The 24,363-nt window shown below is 39.8% G+C and overlaps 1 protein-coding gene and 1 non-coding gene across 2 annotated transcripts in view; both read left to right on the top strand.

Annotated features, from left to right (window-relative positions):
- The first annotated feature begins 4,149 nt into the window (after window positions 1–4,149).
- The window catches only part of LOC124799112 (nucleoredoxin-like protein 2), a 54,678-nt gene continuing 34,464 nt past the window's right edge, over window positions 4,150–24,363 (top strand). Inside the window, 3 exon segments of the mRNA XM_047262649.1 lie at window positions 4,150–4,171; window positions 11,493–11,653; window positions 11,734–11,834. Coding sequence (XP_047118605.1) covers window positions 4,150–4,171; window positions 11,493–11,653; window positions 11,734–11,834 — 284 coding nt within the window.
- Window positions 13,575–13,681, top strand: LOC124799723. Its single transcript, XR_007017072.1, has one exon. It is a non-coding gene; the product is annotated as a U6 spliceosomal RNA (small nuclear RNA).

Raw genomic sequence — 24,363 nt, 5'->3', positions numbered from 1 at the left:
ATGGAGTTTGAACACTAAATACTAAGCACAAACAGTACTGAATGGGGCTCAAGCACTATGAGTAATGAAGTACTCCAAACAGAGTGTATCATACAGAGGGTGTGTAATAATACTCTGCAGAGCATGCTAGCCACGCAGAAGGAGACCATTACATGCAATGCAACCTTTTTCCATATTTCATGCCAGCTATTTAGGTGACGATACCAATATAGGGAAATAAGAAAAATGGGTCATATCAATGAATGAAACAACTTGCATCAACAAATCGTATTATAATGTACAGTCATGTGTGATTAGTTAAGTTAAAGTAATGTGTATTAAGAGAATTTTTAATAGGTAATCAAATGTGTGTCCCTTGCTGCATCTGTTACTTACTATTTTCCTTCCATGTGTTAATATTTCAATGTGTGATGGGAGAAGGAACCAGTAGACTCAGACTTCAGACTCACACATGCAGTCTGCAAAAAGTGCAAGGTCATCATGCTGAGGCAATTAAGACAGCCACTTGTTGCAACCAAGTTAATACTGCCAGTGCTGAAGCTGGCATATAGTGTCAGTGAAAAGTATTACAGTGTTTTTATTTCTTTTTCTCATCAAATTGTAGTGATTTGACAATAATGTGAATAGCTTTCTCAAACTAGTCAGAATGGAGTTATGATGGTAATGCAATGAAATGAGTAAATATTGTTCTACCACAAACAGAAGCCACATTGGCATGTGCACATACAAAAAAAATTAGCATATACTATAGTGCAGATGACCAGAACAGGGGTGTATAAGGTGGGCAAGCACACAAATAATTTGTATCATCATATACTGACAATTTAAGGGCCGTACATCATATACTAATAAATTGTACTGGAGTTTCTCTAAACGCTTGTAACCCCATTAAAAATGTTTTTTTTATAATTTTATATGTTTGAGTGCTTCCTTCACTTGAGGTTGATGTGCATTTTCATATGTGAATGATTTTATAAAATAATTTACAAATGTCTTCTACACAAAATTTGTGTTATCTTAAAGGAATAAGCTTACAAACATTGGTTAGTGATTTAAATAACTAGCATAAAAATAAGACTTGCCTCATAAAATGATAAAAATAATTCGATGTGAAGTCTAAAATTCGTGCTTTTTTCCACTTTATTATCATCAATGATAGGAAAATGGTTCAAAACATGTAGTTAATGTCAGTAAGGTTAACCTTTAGTACAAATATGAACTATAAGTTGTTGAAGTGACAACTGAAAACTATAAAATTTATTATGAACGAAAAATAAAATTACATAGTTTCATCCTGTAATACACAGGTAATTACAGATTTGAATCTTTCTCAGGCTGAAACTACTTGACCTGAAAATCTACAATTTGAAAACAGTTTGTATGAGGGGATGTGTGACATCTCCATTAAATAAAAAACCTTTTGTATCAGTTTATTGAATTTACTGTATATGATCAATAATCAGAGGAAGATGCTTCAAATGAATTGTATTTAACGTTATTAAAGCATGAAAGCATGATGGCTCATTAACAGCAAGGATATGCTCCTATTTCTCTTTCACACTTTGAAAAACGGCATATGGTCCAGCAGCTGATGTTTGTCCTCAGCTGCCCCAGGTGTGATGAGTATAACTGAACACGAAAACAGTTAACCCTGTAGGTTCAGTGAGAGCCTCCAGAGCTGAGGTCTTTTTGTTCAAAATCATAGGTGCAGATTTTAAAACTTACAATCGATTAGTATTTATTTAGGAACCTGGCCCAGTGGGCCCTCTTTGAGGGCAAGATAACAAAATCAGAGGTACTAGAGCTCATAGAGGTTTACAGACAATCACTCTTCCTGCGTGCCACTGGCATACTGAACAGAGAAAGAGAAAATAATGGTGTCAGCAGAAGTACCCTCCACCACATACTGTCAGATGGCTTGGTGAGAATTGCTATAGATGTAGAAAGGCGTGAATGGGAGCTGTGCTAATTTATTTAGAACTATGTCTAGGCAGGCCAACGGCAGTTCCAAGAGTTTCTGTTGCTGATTAAGAAGCTGCTGCTGATGGTGCTACATCTAGGTGTGCTGTTTCAAGATCTCTACCTTTGCAGACTCGACAAATGTATATTTGGTTCCTGCTGTATTGTACATAGAAGTACTTAACATCTTATTTCCCATTTGGTGTGTTCCACAAGAATTAATCAACACTCAAGTGGACACAGTTACTTTTTTATACACTAGATGTACAGTTAAACCAAATGTAGATTTCTCGAGCCAGAAAAACAACACAAGATAATTCAAGATTTGTAATTTTGGTCATGGGTGTCTGCAGAAGTTTGTCCAAAAGCAGACCATATTATAAATTTTTCATTATAGATATAGCTTGATGAGTAAGTAGATTTAATGTGAGTTTATAGATAGGTTGTGCCACAAGAACTAAACATTACAGAAGATACATGTAATGTATTGTATCTCAGAGTGGTAATAGATGTCCATTCAGTACTTCTTAAAGCAAATTGCTTTGATACCTAACAGGTAAGCCCATTTCATTAGGATATATAACATACATCTTTCTGTGTTATGAATATGAATGTGGATGCCATCTAGTTTTAGTTAATGATTATTTTTACTTAATGATCCTAAACTACATCTGTATATGAGTAAATCCAGCGTATGCAACGAGTAGCGAAATACAGGGAAAGCTATAAAAATTTACAAAAGAAATGTCGTTAGGTTGACACCAAAAATCTGAACCTGAAAAAAGCAGTATTGAGAAATTCCTGTTGGAGATAAAAAAAATAATTAACAGAAAATACATTCGAGCAACAGTCCACTAAGAGAAGATACAAGATATAATTTAAAAAATTGTTATTTAACTTTGTTGCAGTCTTTAAAGCTATTTGCTTACAAAGCTTCATATCTTACCCTTTTCATGTATAGGTGCGCTATTTTTGTGCTTCGTATGTTGTTTATTATGGAATGACGTAAGTAAATGTGTTTTGAAAGTTAATTTTTTTAGGTGAATATGTAAAGTGCTCCCCAGGCCCAAAATGCGACTAGATAAATATGAATAACCTCCCATACCCACCTTCAGGATGGTCTATAGAACCGGTTCTTAAAGAGCTTGTAACTAATCCAAGATTGTCTTTGCCACTCCAACTTGACAAATTATTATGTAGCCATGCTAACTGGATTACCAAATTCCTATCTCTATGACTGCAGGTGACCTATTTTGCAGCCCATAGATGTCAAGAAGGTGTCAACTTCAGGAGAGCAGATCTTTTTATCTGGAAATTTTATGCTTTTTTTTCTCTCTTTCCTAAGCCTTGCCACATACAACGATCTGCATGAGCTGATGTTTGTGGGTGCAGTAAATCGCCGCAATTTTCGTGTGACCACACACCACTGTTTAATCATGGAGGTAAAAAAATATTTATTTATACCTCCGTGAGTTCCATCTACTGCAACGCCGCCATCTATTGGTGTAAAGAGATTTCAGCGGCAAGCAGAAATGTTCTCACAAAGGTTATTTCAGTTCATTTCAGATTCGCTGTGGAAGAAATAGTTTTGAAAGTTGACTTCAGAACTTGTATTAAAAAAAAAGTTTGAACAAAATGCAGTATCGGAAATATAGTACCAAATGACTACAGCAATGATTCCGTAAGCGATGGCAGTTTTCACATTCCGTTAATTTAGTTTGCGAATTACTGGGCAAACCCAATGATGGCGAAATCTTTTGTGATGGGACACGGAGATCTACAAACAGCTACTGATCCTATGCGTAGCTCCTCACATTATACGACAAAATACTTGTATGAGTTAAGCAATTTCATCTAATAAATAGCTGACACCGACATAACGATTCCTACCAACAGGAAGACATTAAAAGTTTTAGAGTTTTCGACATCAATGTCCAAGCAAGCATTGAGCCAAATAATACCTAACATGTGTGAATCTATACATGCTGTAGAAGGATTTAATGAAGTGAAATACCTCAGTTATGTAATATACCGACTGTGACAATTTATAGATTTTTTAAACATGTTTGGAAGCATATATATTCCAATAAGTTATGGGAATGTCTACTGTGGTGTATTTTACTTTGTTTCTAAGTGTCTGGGTATTTTCTGTTTCCTGCCTGAAATCTGCTAGCAGCAGTTAGTTTCAGAATGTCTTCAAACTAGTGCCAGGGTTCTGGGTTGTCCCAATAGCTTCCCTTCTTGCTTAGTGCAAAGCACTTTTGAAGTTCTCATAATTTGGCGAATTTTTGCGACAAAATCTACACCTATATCTTTAAACTCTTAAATTTCCTTCTCAAAAATTTGATAGAGAAGCACTGTCTTGTCTTCATGGACTCTTTTCTTGCAGTTACGAATTCTCTTCTTAAAATGCACATCTTCTTCGTTAGGTTGGCAAGAATGTTGCTATTCAGCCACGATTCTGCCATCTGCAATTTTTAAACAGTCTCCACACTAACTACGTTCGCAATTCACTCACAAACAGTTCAGATACCTATCACACTTTCTGTGCACCCAGTAGTGACGGCAGGGCTTCTCATTCATTACTTAGGCCTTCCAAACTATATGGAAGCGAAGACTGTCGGCGAGGGCAGTATCTTACTGATGGTGACAACTCTTCTGCTCCTGGTAAACGACTGGCGTAAATCGACAGTGGGGGACACTCTGGTCGGAAAACCCACGGTGCAGAACTGCTTGGTCGGAAGCCCCACAGTACATGTGTCACCTTTAAAAGGGTGGGAAACACAACAGTCAGAAAGCCCACATAGCCTAATGTGAGCTGCCTTAGTGGGCCGTTCGTGCAATGACTGATTACAAAGTATTTTTCAGGCAAATTCTAGCCGAACTAGCAGTGGGGCAGAGAGAGCCCCAGTTGGTAATATGTGGGAGGGATTTCCAATTCTAACATTTATGTTACAACTGAGGTAAGACTATCAAGAACTTTGATAAGAGGCAGGGTATGAGAACTATTTTTAATTTGGTTCTCGGAAAATATGTGCTGCACCACAATTAACGTGTAGGTCTATTTATTTAAGTGTATAGAGCGTAAGGTCGATGGCTTACTTGACAAGTAAAGTGTCACACCTATTTCTTCTGCCTTAGTTCCACTGAGAGGCCGGTTACATTGTGCTTCTGTAATTTGCTTCGTGGGCAGTTAGCCTGACTGGCAGTAATGATACACCTTTACAGCCACCCATGGTGGAGTGACGGCTCTCTCTTTATCGATACCCCCAGCTGACACAGACATGATGCTATCATGCTGTCCTTCGTACAATATTCTCCATCCTCTTTGTTAACTCTACTGGCTAGGAATCCTAAAGTAAAGAGCAACATCGAAGCATCAGTTGAATGATGCTTTTATAAGCTTATTTCATCCTACACAAATTACAGTTTCTTAGGACTTTTCCAGTTAATTGCTGTTTAACATCTGACTTTCTTACAATCAATTCCATATGGTCATTTCATTACGAATTTCTCCAGACATATACTTTTAGATACATAATGGTTATCACTATTTTCAGTGACTGACTACTAATTATGCAGTCAAATGGTAACCAATCATTCCACCTACTTTTCTCACTAGGACACATTGCTTTTACGTTGAGTGTAACCTACCAGATCCTGCTGCATGCGTTGATACCCTGCAGAATTCCCTGCATTTGCTTGTAGTCAACAAACTTTTGTTCTGATATTGAAAAAATAAAAAGTTTAAAGTTTGCCAATAACTCTGTAATTCTATCAGAGATGGCAATGACTTTGGAAGATCAGGCTTAAGGAGACTGGTTCGTGAACACAATGCAAAATCTTAAAAAGTTGTCAGTTTTCTAAAAAGTGTTGCTCAAAGGATAAGAGTTGGAAGCCCATGTAATGTTGGAACAATTTGATGTATGAACCACAGGTTTTGGTCTCACACTTTCTTCTGAGTTATATTTCGTTTTGCAAGGAAATAAAGCATGTTAATTATTTATGTGCAGCATAGGTACACATATCTCGAAATAAAAACAAAGTAGAAACTTGTTTTTTCTGTAAGTTCCTAACACTATTATGTTTAAAACAGACTTTTAATAAGATGTTGCTCTCACAAATTACGGAAAAATTTTTAACACTGATTATCAAAAATTTCAGTAATTAACTCATAGTGTTTCTTTAAAGAATTGTTTATTTTTCAAATTTAAGTCATAAGAAAAGGCTGCTTTTTAGTTAAATATGTTTTGAGACTGTATACAAAATTTTAGCAATCTATTTTTAATAGTTTTTAACCAGAATATAAGAAAAAGTGAACCTCAGGGAAATTCAAGTTAAAGAATGTTTCTCTACCTACCTTGCACAATACTAATCCATCCCAGATCCATATTTATCTTGTTTCAGATGTTGTTTTCCCTCCATTTTATTTTTCAGACGTTTTCATCATGTTCTAGCTTCTTTTGGGCCTTCCAGTACTGATTTCTCTGCTTCGAAGAGTCAATGACAATTGAAGTTCTCTGTATATTTAGTCCACAAGGCATTTCCATCAATTCTATGACCTTAAACCTTCACACTGTACCACCACTGTAACATAGCAGAGCATCCAGCACAACCATTTCCAAAGTATTTAGTCTCACAGAACGATGGTATCTATTCTCATATACATTGGTTAAAATTGTCATCTGGGTTTTGAATCCTGCCATATAATTACTTCTCTAACAATTTTGTGTAATTAGAGACTAAAAAGTCGCGAAAAATAGAAACTGAGAACAAACTTTGGTTTTTAACAGAGTTGTCTGCATGACATCAGGGTGTCATTATGTGTGCAGACACCTCTAAATTCTCTAATTTTGGGACTCTCTTCGGTACCATTTCCTCGAAATAATTGTTTTCTTGTTCTGAAAACTACAGAGAATTTTTAAGACAAAAATTTAAAAAATAGGTTTCATGACGCTTATTTGCGTACTAGCCCTCTTAAAAATGAATATCAACAATACTAGAACAAGGGTAACAGAACTTATTGAATGCTGAAGGAATTACATTAGGAAATAAGACACTATAATTAATAGATGGGTTTTGCTACTTGTCTAGCAAAATAACAGCCCATTTGTGGAGAAGAGAGGATGTAAAACGCAAACTGGCAATAGCAAGAAAATCCGTTTGCTTCGTAGAATAGACTTGCATGGGGAAGTGCATCAGACCAGTCTTTGGACTGAGGACTGCATCAAAAACAACATTGTAAAGAAGTTTAACACAAAAATTACTCAAACAGATTGTGTTACTCCGCTGATGATGTAAGTCAGATATTAGATCGCATTATGTAATGTTGCGTAGTTAATAAAATCTAAACTAAATTAAACTCCGTCTGAACAGGCCATGAAGGCCCAACAGTCAAAAGTCAACTGGCTCGGCTAAGAAATTCATCAGTCGAATAGAAGAGGTTGGCCACCAACAAACCCTGTATGTTCTTCTTAAGGTGTGTGTTCACAGCAGTCAAGATATTGAAAATATGTGTTCCACAATAATTGTATACGTTGTTTTCAAATACATCTGAATTAACGTTAATAACCGCGGACCGCGCCTACTCAACACCGATTACGTCAAAATTTAAGGTACGCGAGGTCTGTTTGAAAAATTCCTGAAGTTTGTTCACAAAATTTTTCTGCGCTTACCTTTTACTTATTGTGTAAGGTGTCCTCCGAAATACTCTCCTCACAATTGATACAACTCTCCGAACGCCGTTTCCACTTCCGGAAGCAGTCTTAGTGCTCCTCTGGCTGGAACGCGCGGAGCGCCGTCTGCGAATTTTCTTTCATCTCGTCTGTCGTTGCAAATCTTCACCCTTTCAATAGGATTTTCAACTTTGGGAATAAAAAAAAAAGTCCTCAGGGGCCAGGTTTGGAGAGTTCGGAGGACAAGTCAGCACAGTGATTTCGTTTTTTGTGCAATAGTCATTCACCACCAGGGATGAATGTGTGGATGTGTTAATTGTGATGTAGGTGCCATGTATTGTCTCGCCACATTTCAGGCCGTTTCCTTCTCACATTTTTTCGCAGGCGTCGCAACACGTCCTGTTAGCACCATCGATTAACACGTTGTACCTGTGGCACGAATTCATGATGAACTAATCCTTCAAAGTCAAAGAAAACTATCAGCATGGCTTTGACATCTAGCCTGACCTGACCAGCTTTTTTTGATCTTGGAGAACCTTCCCCCATCTATTGTGAAGATTGATTCTAGGCCTCAACAAGAAAACGGTAAGCCCACGTCTCATCATCAGTTATGATTTTCTTAAGAAACATCTCATCCTCATTTGCACGATCCAAATGCTCTTCACAAAATGGTTCAATTGGCTCTGGGCACTCTGGGACTTAACATCTGAGGATATCAGTCCCCTAGAACTTAGAACTACTTAAACCTAACTAACCCAGGGACATCATACATATCCATGCCTGAGGCAGGATTCGAACCTGCGCGGTTCCAGACTGAAGCGCCTAGAACCGCTCTGTGACACCGGCCGGCCCGCTCTTCACAGATTGCGAGGCGAAGATCTTTCTGATCACGAGCCGTGGGACGAACTCGGCGGCAACACGATTCATTGCAAGACGCTGTGTCAGATTTTCATGACATGATCCAGCCGAAATATTGCATTCTTCTGCAATCTCTTGATAGTCAATCTTCGACTGGCACGTACAATTTCGTTGACATTCCTGACATGAGTGTCATCGGTAGACGCTGGAGGGCGTCCTGAACGAGGATCATCTTTAACTTCCGTCCAGCCATTTTTAAACCGTGTGAACCATTCGTAGCATCGAATACGGCTTAAGTACTCATCAACGTAGGCTTCCTGCATGATTCGGTGTGTCTCTGTAAAGGTTTTCTTGGGTTTCACGCAAAATTTAATGCAGGCGCATTGTTCCTGTAACTATGCATCTCGAAATTAGCAAACTATGCGACACAACGTTCCACTCAATACAGCACTGAACAATAACTAACAGACATACAACAATGAAACTACCGGGAGTTGCACATTAAACACAGGCATGTGCAAGGATGGCACTCGCATTTCGCTCCAACACACCATTGGCACGATTGCGAATGTTCCGTAATTTTTTGAACGGACTTCTTATGCTCAGCTTGGTCATAAATGAAAGTGACCGTAGTGTGAACTCCAGGTGACCAGCCATTTCGAAGACACAGCATTGTTGATACGGGTCGGATGAGGCAAAAGCCATTTATGAGTGGCCTACGTTAATGTAGTTGACAGGTAGCGCTTGGCGTAGTACAAAGAGTACAAAATGCTAATACGAAAATTGTGCGGACGAAAACCTATAAGTAAACTTTTTTCTTTTACTTTCAATTTTTACAATACTAACGCTGCAAATTAGCCGAAATGATGTTCAATATGCTGCATTTATTAATATTTTTATAAAAGGCATGAAAATAAAAGGTAAATGAAAATTTGCGATTGCAAATAAATTTCGAAGAAAGGATAGCACTTAAAGCGCGTAAAAGGACTCTGCAAATAACATTCCAAGAAAGGGTTGTAATTAAAGCGTACAGGACTCCGTATTCTGTTAGTTTCATTTCGACCTTCCCGCAGCTCTCAGCAGCGATACGTGAGCACTAGATTCCCAGTGCAGGTACGATCGGCCCATCGAGAATGGGAAAAAATCACACGCCGAGAAGAATGCATCAAAATACGTCCTATTGTTTATCATCCACAATCCTGGCCAATATTTGGCAAACAACGGGTTACCCATGGCTAGCTGCCGAACTGTGCAGTGAGAGGGAACTTTTTATAAATGTAAACCAAGTATGTTTTCTACAGAAGTGAACAACCATATAATTGTAAAAGTGCAGCGTTTATTGTATGTGTCAGATGTCGAGACAATTACTTCTCCCCCTGCTTTTACGATGAATACCACCGCAGTAGGCGTAAATCATCAACTGTAAATTAATAAACGTATCTGATTTTATGTTCGAAGTTCTCGTGTAATAATCCCTTCCTGGAAATTTATTTGCGTTTCCAAATTTTCCTTTGCCATTCCTTTTCGTACCTTTTCTGAAGTATTAGTAAATGTGATATACAGAGCATTATTTCGGCTTATTTGAAGTTAAGTGACGTAAAAACTGAAAGTAAAGTAAAGTTCCCGCATAGGTAATCGATTCACACCCTGCGGACTTGTACTCCATACGCTTAGCTTTACGCCAAGCGCTACCGAGCTGCTAGGTTGACAGAAAAGGCAGATGCCTCTCCCGACAGACGCACCAAAAATGCTGTTTTTAAAAAATATGCCATCTAAAGCCCTTGCTCCTGTCACTTTTACTTCCGTCAAGCCCTGCATAAGCCACTAATTTAGACGAAATCGATGATGACAAGTAGCTGTGGTCCCCTTGTACCATAGTTCAAAAGTGTATTAACTTTAAAACACTAAACGGGGGAAAATGTTACATTGTTACTAAACCATCGTAACTTTTACTACTCCAGGTTTATTCAAAAGATGACATGTGTGTTAATTCTTAAGGGACCAAACTGCTGGGGTCATCGGTCCCTAGACTTACACACCACTTAAACTGACTTATGCGAAGAACGATATACACACCCATGCCCGAGGGAGGACTCGAACCTCCGGCGGGAGGGTCCGCGCAATCCCTAGACCGCGCGGCAAAGGATGTCATAATTTATCGTTTATGCACTAGTTAATTACGATTATAAGGTCTCCAATGGCTTGTCACATACAAAATAAGTACAAAATGTCCTGTTTTACACACAATACTGGCAATACCGGATTGACGGGAACCGCGAATTCATACCATCTGCAATTGTACATTTTACGGGGTCTCAGGGGAATACTGAAGAAAGGGATAGAACCCGTCGGCTTTGAATAATGACGTCTCAAAAATAAAGAAACTAATATCTGTAACTGAAATATGACGTCACTGGTCAATGATAACGAGTTGTATTCCATTCTTCAGCTGATCCGGTTTAGTAATCGAGGGTTAAAATCAGTTAATTCAAATAGAACTAGATTATTTGCGTGCTTTCGCTGGTTTAGTAAGACATCCGATAATTTTTATGACGTAGATTTTACGCTTACGTTCATGTAATTGTAATTCTACATCCAATGAAAGCTGGACATATGGATGCACGTAATTACTGATTTCAAATCCTGCATACTTCTCCCTGCTGGAATAATTACAAATCCACGTCAAATATCATATATTTTTATAGAAATTCGGCACTGTAAAGTTTTCTAGGTAGCAGATATAGTCTCGAAAAATGTGGAAGATAATTAAATGTGCAATAAAACATGTGATAGAGGCTCAATACGTACAAGTAACGAAAAGATACCAAAGAGTAATTATTCAGCTCTACTGAACTTCACTGACACGTGTCAGAGATAATGAAATGTGCCTGCCTCAGTTTCCTTCTCAATTTCACGCAGAGTTGTGCTCTTATTTACTCGTTCATTTGACCTTGCACTCTGCTACGCAGCACAGTCACTACTTTATTATATGAATCAAAGCTATGAATTTGTTGGCTGGAAAATTTCTGATAGACAAAAATGGTGCATCAATTCCTGTGGAAGAAATTTTACAAGGAACTAAACTCATTCTCCTTTACTTTGCAGCGGCTTGGTGTCCATATTCCATATTGTTCGTTGAAAAACTGAGAGCTGTGCACGAAGTGAGTACCAGTCTGAGGGAGTAACGTATTTTTATTCTCTGTGCTGAAGAGCTTCAGTAATGTATCTTAACAATCTACAGGAAGCAATGAATTTTGAGCTGCCTATCCAGGTAGTTTACGTATCAGCAGATAACAGTGAATCTGAAATGTTGCAACACTTCTCTGAGAGCCATGGTCATTGGTATGCTGTGAAATACGATGACGACGTAAGACCGTGTGTACCTTTGCTGATACTATTACATTTTATATTTGTGGTCTTAGAAGTAAGATTTGCAAGCTTCAAGGTTTCGGATACCATTCAAATAAGAGCAAGGAGGCAGCTTACACTAGGGTTGCCATATCTAGCTTGGACCTCGTCGGGACACTGAGATGGGGGTATAGAAAAGCAATAAAAATTTATTTGAAAGGAGAGACAGCATTGGTCGTATATTTTTGTTTATTATCGCAAAATCGATTTACGGTCACTTAGTGACCATCTTCAGTGCTGGTGTCAATAAGCTTACGGCGATCACATAGTCTATGTGATCGCCGTAAGCTTATTGACACCAGTGCTTACTAATTTAAGTTTATGAGTTTTTCTACGTATCTGTAGTGTGTCATGACCATATGTCAATGAATGGAGCTACAGTGAATTTATGAAATCGCTTCAATCATTTGTAATAGCCCTGTACAGTGAATACAGTGTCATAATATTATAGTGTACAAAAGCTTGCCTACAGGTCTGTTTTCGTGGTATTTTTGCAATCCATCTCACTGCCCTTTTCTGAATTGTGAATATTCTTTTTAAGTAGCCAGCTTGTGCACTTCCCCATATATGAACTGAATAAGAAACTTCCTGGCAGATTAAAACTGTGTGCCCGACCGAGACTCGAACTCGGGACCTTTGCCTTTCGCGGGCAAGTGCTCTACCATCTGAGCTACCGAAGCACGACTCACGCCCGGTACTCACAGCTTTACTTCTGCCAGTACCTCGTCTCCTACCTTCAAACTTTACAGAAGCTCTTCCGGGCGTGAGTCGTGCTTCGGTAGCTCAGATGGTAGAGCACTTGCCCACGAAAGGCAAAGGTCCCGAGTTCGAGTCTCGGTCGGGCACACAGTTTTAATCTGCCAGGAAGTTTCATATCAGCGCACACTCCGCTGCAGAGTGAAAATCTCATTCTGGAACTGAATAAGACTTCGGGAAAGGGACGCCCTGTCAGGATATAGAAAACCTTTTGCGTTGGTTAAAATGTTCTTCAACCATCAAAAATACAACAATTAAGACAATAAACGTATAAATTTGCAATGAAATGAAATTAATACTTTTAACGTCTTTACCAAGATCAGTGAATTACTTAAAAATCTCTTAACAGTAAAACACAACAGCCTGTATACGGCGCCTATTAAGAAGTTGCATGCCGTGTTGGCACATAAAAATCATTAAATGTGGACAACATTAGTATTAAAGGACACCAGACAATAGTAGATTAAAGAATCATCACTTCCAATCATTTACAAGAGTGAAACCTTTACCATAACGAACTTCACAAAATATCTGATGATAAAACAACTTTTTCTAACATCTCCCAGGTAAAAACATAAATTAATCCACAAAGTTTTTGCTTACGCGGGTACTAGTATCCTGTTCTTCAGTGGACCTGCGTGGTACAAGATATGAATCAGTTGCAGAGGAAACGGAAATTGGAACGACTATCAGACAAAGATATAATTCAAAATGTGTGCAAAAATGATTTAAAATTTCTTAATAACACATTCATTTATTTTTAATTGCGATTATGACGCTTTGCCACAGAACATAAACTATTTATTATCTACGGCTCGAAAATAAACCAATATTTGTGACCAAAATATGACGTTGGTCAAAGTGACATACATAACACTGGCATCTTGTGCCTCAGTTGCCGCGCGGGATTAGCAGAGAGTACTCACTTCGGCGGTACATATACTAAAATTGGAACGATACAGAGAAGATTAGCATGGCCCCTGCGCAAGGATGACACAAAAAGCCGGCACGGTAGCTCAGCGTGTTCGGTCAGAGGGCTGCTCGCTCTCTGTAATAAAAAACTAAGTAAAGGAATCAACGATCAGCTTGACCGGATATCTTGTGACGTCCGCCTAGACCAAACACAACGAGCAATACCGAACATAATGCAAAAAAAAAAGCGGTCTAAGGCGCTGCAGTCATGGACTGTGCGGCTGGTCCCGGCGGAGGTTCGAGTCCTCCCTCGGGCATGGGTGTGTGTGTTTAATTTAGGTTAAGTAGTGTGTAAGCTTAGGGACTGATAACCTTAGCAGTTGTGTCCCATAAGGTTTCACACACATTTGAACATTTTTTGTACCTCAGTTGAACTACCAAAGCTGTATCCTATTCATCCATCTTCTTCTAAAATGTCCCAGGTAGAAACAGAAATCAAACCACAAAGTTGTCTTTTACAAAGCACCAAAAATGTACTTGCCATCCTGAACGAAGACAAAGTACAAACACACTCATGAGCGTGTAGGATGGGAGCGTGGTTGTACGAGGAAGGAGGAGATGAGATGGGTCGTGGGGGGGGGGGGGGGCGAAGGAATGAGGGCTGGGAAACGGGGAGAGAGAGGAGGAGTATGAAGATGGAGCGCAAAAAGGGGAGGGGGTCAAGTAGGCAACATTGCAAGAATTTATATAATATATTGTCAGTAGTAATACAAGAAAATTATTGAATTTGGACTGGAAACGATTTTTCATCATTTTTATAATCAAATAAGTAAGAACTGCTATATTCAACAGAGAAACCATACGTTACTCAGGAGTAATCGTACAGATAATATGTGCTAACATCCCTCAGGACGGCAAGATGGTTTTGACGGTTGGAGAACACTGTAATAAATACAAAAGGTTTCCTGTATCGTGATAGGGCGGCCGCTTCCCAAGATTTCCTTACTGTAGCGAAAGAAGTGGACTGCCAGTTACTGTAGGCGCTGGAACTGTTCGTCTGTACATTTTTGAAATAGTTTTTTGCATTTTCGGAAATATATTTTTGACTATGTTACGCAACTCTTGAAACAATATATTATGTTTTTTGGCATGTGCTTAAAATTTGGCAATACTTGTTATACAGGTGTGTAAATTTCGTTTTCTGCCCAGTACGATGATTTGAAAATGGGTCCCGGCCCGAAACTAGCCATCGAATGAATAAAAAAAGTGAAATCTGCACTCTGGACAGGTTGTTCTCAGTACAGATAACTAAAGTGCTTTCGTTGTTCGTAGTACATTTAGAGAGAATGTCTTATCAGATCGCTGTTCAAATGGGAACTGCCCCATTCTTCAGTGAGGCACTTAAATAGTTACAGCCCCGAACTACTGGAGCTGTCTGGTATTTTCTCGAATGACGACACTAGAGCTAGAGGGTGTTTGCATCGTCGTGCAGGCTACGCAACATGCAACGACATCTGTGAGACGACCTCGTCAACATAAACTTGTTTGCATAAATAAAACTAATTGAGGCTCCATTTACATCTTGCACCAACAGATGGCGATATTTCAGTACTTAAACCAAGCTCGTAACAGTATTTTGGAAATTTGGGACTAAATTGGGTATTGGCGGAATGTCGGGACAAGAAGGTCCATAATGGTGACGGTGCCGATCTATTGGAATGGATGGCAACCCTAAATTACACTGATGTATCGCTGGTTACGGAAGGTAGGAGACGAGGTACTGGCGGAATTAAAGCTGTGAGGACGGGACGTGAGTTGTGCTTGGGTAGCTTTCAGTTGGTAGAGCACTTGCCCGCGAAAGGCAAAGGTCCCGAGTTCGAGTCTCGGTCCGACACACAGTTTTAATCTGCCAGGAAGTCTCTTGCACTAGTTCACTGAATAATGTGGGTAGGGAGGTAAAAATTGACAAGTCAAGTGAAGAATGGCATGCAACTCATCGGCTTTGGCCAATAACGTCATATTTTGTACACAAATATTAGTTTATTTCGAGCCGTAGATAATAAATACTTTATGATCTGTGGCAAAGCGTCATAATCGCAATTAAAAATACGGGGTTATTACAAATGATTGAAGCGATTTCACAGCTCTACAATAACTTTATTATTTGAGATATTTTCACAATGCTTTGCACACACATACAAAAACTCAAAAAGTTTTTTTAGGCATTCACAAATGTTCGATATGTGCCCCTTTAGTGATTCGGCAGACATCAAGCCGATAATCAAGTTCCTCCCACACTCGGCGCAGCATGTCCCCATCAATGAGTTCGAAAGCATCGTTGATGCGAGCTCGCAGTTCTGGCACGTTTCTTGGTAGAGGAGGTTTAAACACTGAATCTTTCACATAACCCCACAGAAAAAAATCGCATGGGGTTAAATCGGGAGAGCGTGGAGGCCATGACATGAATTGTTGATCATGATCTCCACCACGACCGATCCATCGGTTTTCCAATCTCCTGTTTAAGAAATGCCGAACATCATGATGGAAGTGCGGTGGAGCACCATCCTGTTGAAAGATGAAGTCGGCACTGTCGGTCTCCGGTTGTGGCATGAGCCAATTTTCCAGCATGTCCAGATACACGTGTCCTGTAACGTATTTTTCGCAGAAGAAAAAGGGGCCGAAAACTTTAAACCGTGAGATTGCACAAAACACGTTAACTTTTGGTGAATTGCGAATTTGCTGCACGAATGCGTGAGGATTCTCTAGCGCCCAGATTCGCACATTGTGTCTGTTCACTTCACCATTAATAAAAAAATGTTGCTTCATCACTGAAAACAAGTTTTGCACTGAACGCATCCTCTTCCATGAGCTGTTGCAACCGCGCCGAAAATTCAAAGCGTTTGACTTTGTCATCGGGTGTCAGGGCTTGTAGCAACTGTAAACGGTAAGGCTTCTGCTTTAGCCTTTTCCGTAAGATTTTCCAAACCGTCGGCTGTGGTACGTTTAGCTCCCTGCTTGCTTTATTCGTCGACTTCCGCGGGCTACGCGTGAAACTTGCCCGCACGCGTTCAACCGTTTCTTCGCTCACTGCAGGCCGACCCGTTGATTTCCCCTTACAGAGGCATCCAGAAGCTTTAAACTGCGCATACCATCGCCGAATGGAGTTAGCAGTTGGTGGATCTTTGTTGAACTTCGTCCTGAAGTGTCGTTGCACTGTTATGACTGACTGATGTGAGTGCATTTCAAGCACGACATACGCTTTCTCGGCTCCTGTCGCCATTTTGTCTCACTGCGCTCTCGAGCAGAAACCTGAAGTGCGGCTTCAGCCGAACAAAACTTTATGAGTTTTTCTACGTATCTGTAGTGTGTCGTGACGATATGTCAATGAATGGAGCTACAGTGAATTTATGAAATCGCTTCAATCATTTGTAATAGCCCTGTACATGACTGTGTTATTAAGAAATAGAAATTGTGTATGCTTTTTGTCGCTTGTGGTAATTTTAAATAATTTCTGCACACATTTTGAATTATATCTCTGTCTGATAGTCGTACCAATTTCTGTTTCCTCTGCAATTGATACATATCCTGTACCTCGTAGGTCCACTGAATAGCAGGATACTAATACCAGTGAAAGCAAAACAAGCGACATACATAACACTGGCATCTTGTACCTTAGTTGTACTATGAACGTTATATCCTATTCTTCAGTTGATCTATAAAAGTCAGCTGCAGTACGGGGTACAAATTTTACGTTTGTCGCATTTTTCACCTTCACCAGTGAAAATGGAAATGAAGTCCCATGCTTCTTTACAGAGCGTAGGGGAACGATGCGGGAGACCCGCACCGCCTTACTAGGCAAGGTCCTAATGGAGGTGGTTTGCCGTTGCCTTCCTCCGACAGTAATGGGGATGAATGATGATGATGAAGACGACACAACAACACCCAGTCATCTTTTTTTTTTTTTTTTTTTTTTTTTTTTTCATTTTGTTTGTTTTCGTTCGTTGTATCTGCTCGGGGCGGACGTCGTAAGACATCCGTTTAAGTTCGTTGTCGATCGATTAACTCAGTTTTTTTATTACAGAGGGCAACTAACCCTCTGACCGAACACGCTGAGCTACCGTGCCGGCTCATCTCGAGGCAGGAAAAGTCCCTGACCCCGCCGGGAATCGAACCCGGGACCCCGTGCTTGGGAAGCGAGAACGCTACCGCGAGACCACGAAGGCGGACACCTTCACCAGTACTAGTGTAGGTCAATTAAGCACTGGATACAAATTTTACGTTTGTTGACTCACTAGTACGAAGGTGAGAAAACCGACGTACGTAAAATTTGTATCGTATACTTCATTTGACCTACGCCGATATACTGAAGTACAGGATAGTACCTATCTACGTCAGCTGAGGTATTCCAAGCCATTGTTACGTATATCCAATAAACGTGGGCTCTGAAGTGCGTACCTTAAACAACTATCAACAATTGGTCAATAGAGATGTGTTTCACGTTAGTCAAGATGAACTTATGGTCATAGCTCCTCAGATATGTATTTTAGAGCCCACGTTTACTGGACATTTTTTCTTGTTTTTGTCCATATTTCCACCTCTGAGTTACCAACCCTACACTCTTCGGAACACGAGAACCGGTACATGTGTTCAACTGTCAGAGGTTTCAGAACGGTTTTCGTTTATGACTTTCAACTCGTTCGTTTCCAGTACAGGGATCCTTACTTCACATTAACACATTTATCGTTCTCCATCATCGTAGAAAGTCTGTAACATCTTCACGGAAGCACCATGTGTATACGTACATTTACAGACGCCCGCTCCCATAACTTTGACGCTCTGTAGTCTCGCTGGGTGACGTTTCCGGACATGGGTTCCTATTCAAAAAACGATGTACTCACTCCCCTCTACAAGCCCTAGAAGTCTGTAACGGGAATTTCCGACCACCCTGTATATACAGAATCTGTTTTCTCTGTACTACATTCCTTTGTTTCCCAACATTCGTCTATGCCTTTACAATGCAGCATCTGTGGTAACTCGTGACGCCATTTTTCGAAGCCGACGGTTTGTACCCCATTCTTCAGTATTCCCAAATTGACACTTATGCCTGAAATGACAGTGAGTTTTATTGAAACCAAAAACGAGTGCAAAAACTAGTCAACGGATAGCGGCGGACGGCAACACGTCAGTGACGTTGCATGAGAATCATGAATAAAATGAGCCGTGGTAAAGGAAACAAAAGAAAAATTCGGAGTAGGTATTAAAATCCATGGAGAGGAATAAAAACTTTGAGGTTCGCCGATGACATTGTAATTCTGTCAGAGACAGCAAAGGACTTGGAAGAGCAGTTGAACGGAATGGATGGTGTCTTGAAGGGAGGATGTAAGATGAACATCAACAAAAGCAAAACGAGGATAATGGAATGTAGTCGAATTAAGTCGGGTGATGTTGAGGGTATTAGATTAGGAAATGAGACACTTAAAATAGTAAAGGAGTCTTGCTATTTGGGGAGCAAAATAACTGATGATGGTCGAAGTAGAGAGGATATAAAATGTAGACTGGCAATGGCAAGGAAAGCGTTTCTGAAGAAGAGAAATTTGTTAACATCGAGTATAGATTTAAGTGTCAGGAAGTCATTTCTGAAAGTATTTGTATGGAGTGTAGCCATGTATGGAAGTGAAACATGGACGGTAAATAATTTGGACAAGAAGAGAATAGAAGCTTTCGAAATGTGGTGCTACAGAAGAATGCTGAAGATTAGATGGGTAGATCACATAACTAATGAGGAAGTATTGAATAGGATTGGGGAGAAGAGAAGTTTGTGGCACAACTTGACCAGAAGAAGGGATCGGTTGGTAGGACATGTTCTGAGGCATCAAGGGATCACCAATTTAGTATTGGAGGGCAGCGTGGAGGGTAAAAATCGTAGGGGGAGACCAAGAGATGAATACACTAAGCAGATTCAGAAGGATGTAGGTTGCAGTAGGTACTGGGAGATGAAGAAGCTTGCACAGGATAGAGTAGCATGGAGAGCTGCATCAAACCAGTCTCAGGACTGAAGACCACAACAACAACAGTCGGAGAGGAAGTCAGGTCATCCCTAACCTGGCTGATAAACACCTACTGGAAGGTACGACTTTTATGCAAGATGGCGCTCCACCCCTTATTGCTACACGGGTAAGAGATCTTTTGCGCACATCGTTGGGTGTGGATCGCGTGCGTGGCCAAGTCTGTCATGCGTGACATCTGAGGTCTCATTAGGGATGCAGGAAGACAACATCCGACGGCAATTTCTCACCGTACCTAGTGACATGCTGTACAGTGCAGTTCACAACACTATCCTCGACTACCGGTAGTGTTGATCAGTAACGCTCGACATGTTCAGCATTCGTTATAAAGAGAATAGTCTTTGCTAAAAGTCAATTTTTACGCTAATTATTGCTTTTGTATCATACGAAGCGCCTTCTGTTCGTCATTTTGTGTACAATTTTTTGTTTCAATAAAACCCCATGTCATATGAAGCATATGAGTCAGTTTTTACCTCTCCATCTGCGTTATGTGTAGAACTGATTTTTTAAAATTTCAGTAGGTTATTGAGTCAACTGTGTATAGCTAAAGATTGTTTTGTATGATGCTGTCTTCCATTTATTTACAATAAATGTTTATCTTTTATTTCGTACTGTGAACCTTTTCTCCACTTCAGTTGCAGACCGGTTTTCAGATTGTTAGATGCATTTTCTTTCTGAAAAATGGTTATTTTGTTAAAGAGGCACTGAACATTTTAGTTGTAACTCAAGCTATTTCTTCCAATACACAAGATTCTCGTAATCAAATCTGCTTTCCACAGTTACGGTTCAAGATATGACCAAAGGTTTGATGTTATTGCTGTCATGTCGGTAGTATTGTCTGACGCAAGGCCGACAAACTATAGGTATCGGGTTCTTATAATTAAAATGAAACTACTCACAGAAGCCCAATGTGGGCTGTAATTGTCGAGTGGCAGCAAAACGTAGTACATATTCCATTGCGTTAATGCGGAATCGATTTACTCTAGAAAAAAGTAGTTCCAGTTTTGGCCACTAGGTGCAAAAATGCAAGAAAGACGTACAGAAATGTTTCCATGTGTAATTGATTACGAGTGGGATGTGGGCAGACATGGTCAGACTAGTGAGAAAGGCATAATGTTGACTTTATTATTAATCGCTGATTACACAGTTTATTCAACGTGAGCACCGGAGACATCGACGAGGTGCTGTACAGCGTCAGATTTGCATCTGGTGGCCAAAATTGGAACTAATTTTTTTTCAGCGTAAATCGGTCCCGCATTAATGCATTAGCATATCTAGAGTTCACGCAGAATATGGTGACAGATGCGCAGTGATCAATTTCCGTCTCAGGCACTGGATGAGTTCATTCGTTTGTTCACAAGACGAGGTCGACATTGTCCGCTTTCAGCCTGTTCGCGACGCGCTGTGCTGACAGAATCGAAGAGCACGTCCTGCAGTCTTTCTCGAACGATTTTACAGGAACTACTCGGTAAAAACATTCATTTTTGCCTTACATATAGCTTTGCATGTCAGCTTCCTGATGATGTGCCCATCATTTCGTCAATTCTCGTAGTTATTGTGTTATATGCAATTAAGTAAGACACTGCGCAACATTCGAAAAACATAGGGGTCGCTATGACTTTGCGTTTATGCATATTACGTCGTATGCTGCTGCGTATGGAATTTAGCTAGCATATTTAATTTTTCTTTAGACTTTGGTGGAGGTCTCTGTCATCAATCTCGAGAAAACTTATCTGATGTAGCACACTCGTTTGCTATATCGCGCGTCAGCGATAAGGTCATATAAGTGAAATATCCGCAACGTTACTCAAATTTCATAAACGGTCTGAGATATCTAAATGAGATTTTGGCGTATGATGGCATACAAAGAGGAGAGTGTTTTGCCATGTGGTTATTAAGCGAAACTTCATTGTCTACCGTGTCATTCCACTAATTACAGACTGTTTCGATGAAAGAATGTAATTTTGATGGGCCATGGAATTGCTGATGAAATGAGAAATACTGTGGACTTCGGAATACCATAAATGAAGACATTACGCGTTTATTTTAACACCGCAGAAGTGCTTCTCTGTAAAACATTGACCTTACTTGTCATCAGTTGCTCACTCAATACACTGAATAAACCACTGTTTCAGAATTCTCTCGCAACAGAGTCTGCATAACATGTTAGTGAGGTGACACTATATAAACTCCGCTGAGTTTTCCCAAACGAAGCAAATTATACGATGGCAACAAGAGAAATATAGGTGTTAATCAAAATTCGCCACTCATGACGCTTCTCTGAAAGTTACAAATGGTTAACAAGTCAGACAAAAATAAATCGCTGCTTTTGTTGCATTTTCAGCAGAATACTTTTTAGATACTAACCGAAGCAGAGGTTACACTGAATCTTTTTGGATGATGTGAACACAGGCTTGTGTTTACAACTGCACTTCCCCTCCAGCGCGCAGCATTTACCCTACAGCGCCTGCCCGCAACCCCCACCACTATCACTCTCCCCACGCAACGCATCAACTGACCACGTTATTCTGCATGAACTCTACCAGGTTTCACTGCCGTAGGATAATTACAGCCACCTCTGTGAGTTGCTGCACTTTAATTATAAAAGCTTGGTACTTTCTTTCAGGGTCCGATAAAAATAAAACGAAACTGATAATTTTACTGAGGAACTGCAAGAGACAGTCATAAATTTCTGATTACCAAATCGAAACAAATTGAGCAGAGACTATGAAAGACCTTTACATGTCTATCCTCCAATCCTAACAAGGGGTGATTTGGTGGAGCCCTTGATTGTAGACATCTGCATTAGGCTGTCGAGGAAGCATTCAACCATAATGCTGTGAGAAAACTCTCTTGGATAGCTTCCTGCGAAGATATGTCTTGACAACTTCCTTTAATCTAAAGAGAGTTCGTAGTATGCTCCTGTGACTATTTACCCTTTACGAACATATTATGTTAGTGTCACACGATAGGAGTTCAAAAAGAAGCACTTAACGTCTCCTTGTCAGATGACAGCTGGATCTACAACGTTTTTGGGGAGCTGTATGCACAGTAGGGGTGAGAAGAATCAACTAGTTAAAATCGATACCGGTCTTTTAGTTCTCAATAACAGATATTTTTCGGTATTTGTCTGCTCTCGGTTATAGCAAGTGTTTTTTATTTTTCACTAATAACTGGGTAAAAAAAGCTGAAATATGAATAAGTAACTGCAGCAGTGTTAAAATTTTTCGTTTTTAAATAAGCTTCGTTTCACGAACTGGTAGTTTTTATTCGTAAACTTTGCTTTGCTTTGAAATGTTGCGTTATTATAGAAAATGGGAAATGCGATCAGTGCTGTTTTAATAAAAATACCGACAGAAACGAGCAACAAACACATGGAAAAGAAGTGGCATGGAATTGCAGAGACAATAATGTACCTGTTTCCATGTTGCGGTGGCCTATTGTATGGTACATTTATACATGCAGTGTGCAAGACTTACCCCATCTGGTCTATATGGTAGTTCCTCGCTGTTCTCTTACGAAGTGTAGTATCAATGGAGTACAATGCTCCGCTTGATCTAAAAGATTAAAAAGGGAGGAACCACCACGAATTTGTGACAGAATATATAAGGAGAAAACTTAAAGCTTAATAGTTCAATCATAGTTTGCAATAAAAATAGAAAGCAGCTGATCACCTGTCTGTCGCTACACAACATGTCTTTATCTGCTTGTAGCTCTGGTGAACGGACAAATTAACACGAAAATACAGTTCTTCAACCTCAGTTTTCACTTTTTAGAACTGACTATTCGTAATGTCTTACTCTGTGACTTGTCGCCAGTTACTACGAACTATGATCTTTCTGACAGGAAATCACGAATACAGTCGCAAAACTGAGATGATACTCCATAGGCATACAATCTGATTGGAATTGCCTATGGGGAACGGTGTCAAAAGCCTCCTGTCAATGTAAAAAGTATGGACTCAATTTGACGTCCGCTGTCGATAGTGCTCATTACTTCGTGAAAATAAAAGAGTGCGTGTGTTTGGAGCTGATGGACGTTCACCGACAAGTGAGAATAAAGAGCTAGTTGTGATCACAAGAACGATATTTTCTGAATTCGTGTTAGGTATTTGTCAATAAATCGTTTTCTTCGAGGTAATTCATATTGTTCGAACACAGTATATTTTTCAGAATCCTATGCAAATTGGACGTTAGTGATATGGGTCTGTAACTCATCGGTTTACTCCTGTTTCCTTTCTTGAGTAATGGTGTGACCTGTGCAGTTTTCCAGTCTTTGGCTGTGGATCATTTTACGGGTGAGCGGTTGTATACGATTGCTAAGTATGGAGCATTGTTGCTGTACGCTTCCACAGACTCAGCAAACGCACGAAACAATTTGCTAGGACACTACACTATAACAGTGGAATGTACCGTTTCCGTTTGGCTACGGTACTATGGTGTGGGGATTTCATTCTGCACCAGTACTGCAGACAAGCAAGTAAATTAATTACATAATTTAATTAATAATAATTAAAATACTAATGGCAAAACTTTGACCCCCCCTCGTATTCATCTAGCCGTGCTTCTCTGTATGTTTTTCGCCATTGACCGTATGCTTTCTCAACTCCCATGATAACTGATCGGCTGAGTGGCAACGGCTACAATTTTACTGCAGGCGACTTCTTTCACTCCGTCGGAAAATGACGAAAAACATATGATACACACACTGCACTTTTGAGTCCTTACCAC

The sequence above is a fragment of the Schistocerca piceifrons genome, chromosome 5, assembly GCF_021461385.2.
Source record: "Schistocerca piceifrons isolate TAMUIC-IGC-003096 chromosome 5, iqSchPice1.1, whole genome shotgun sequence".
Taxonomy (NCBI): Eukaryota; Metazoa; Arthropoda; class Insecta; order Orthoptera; family Acrididae; genus Schistocerca; species Schistocerca piceifrons.
The sequence above is the reverse complement of the archived record's forward strand: the minus strand, read 5'-3'. Positions and strand labels throughout refer to the sequence as shown.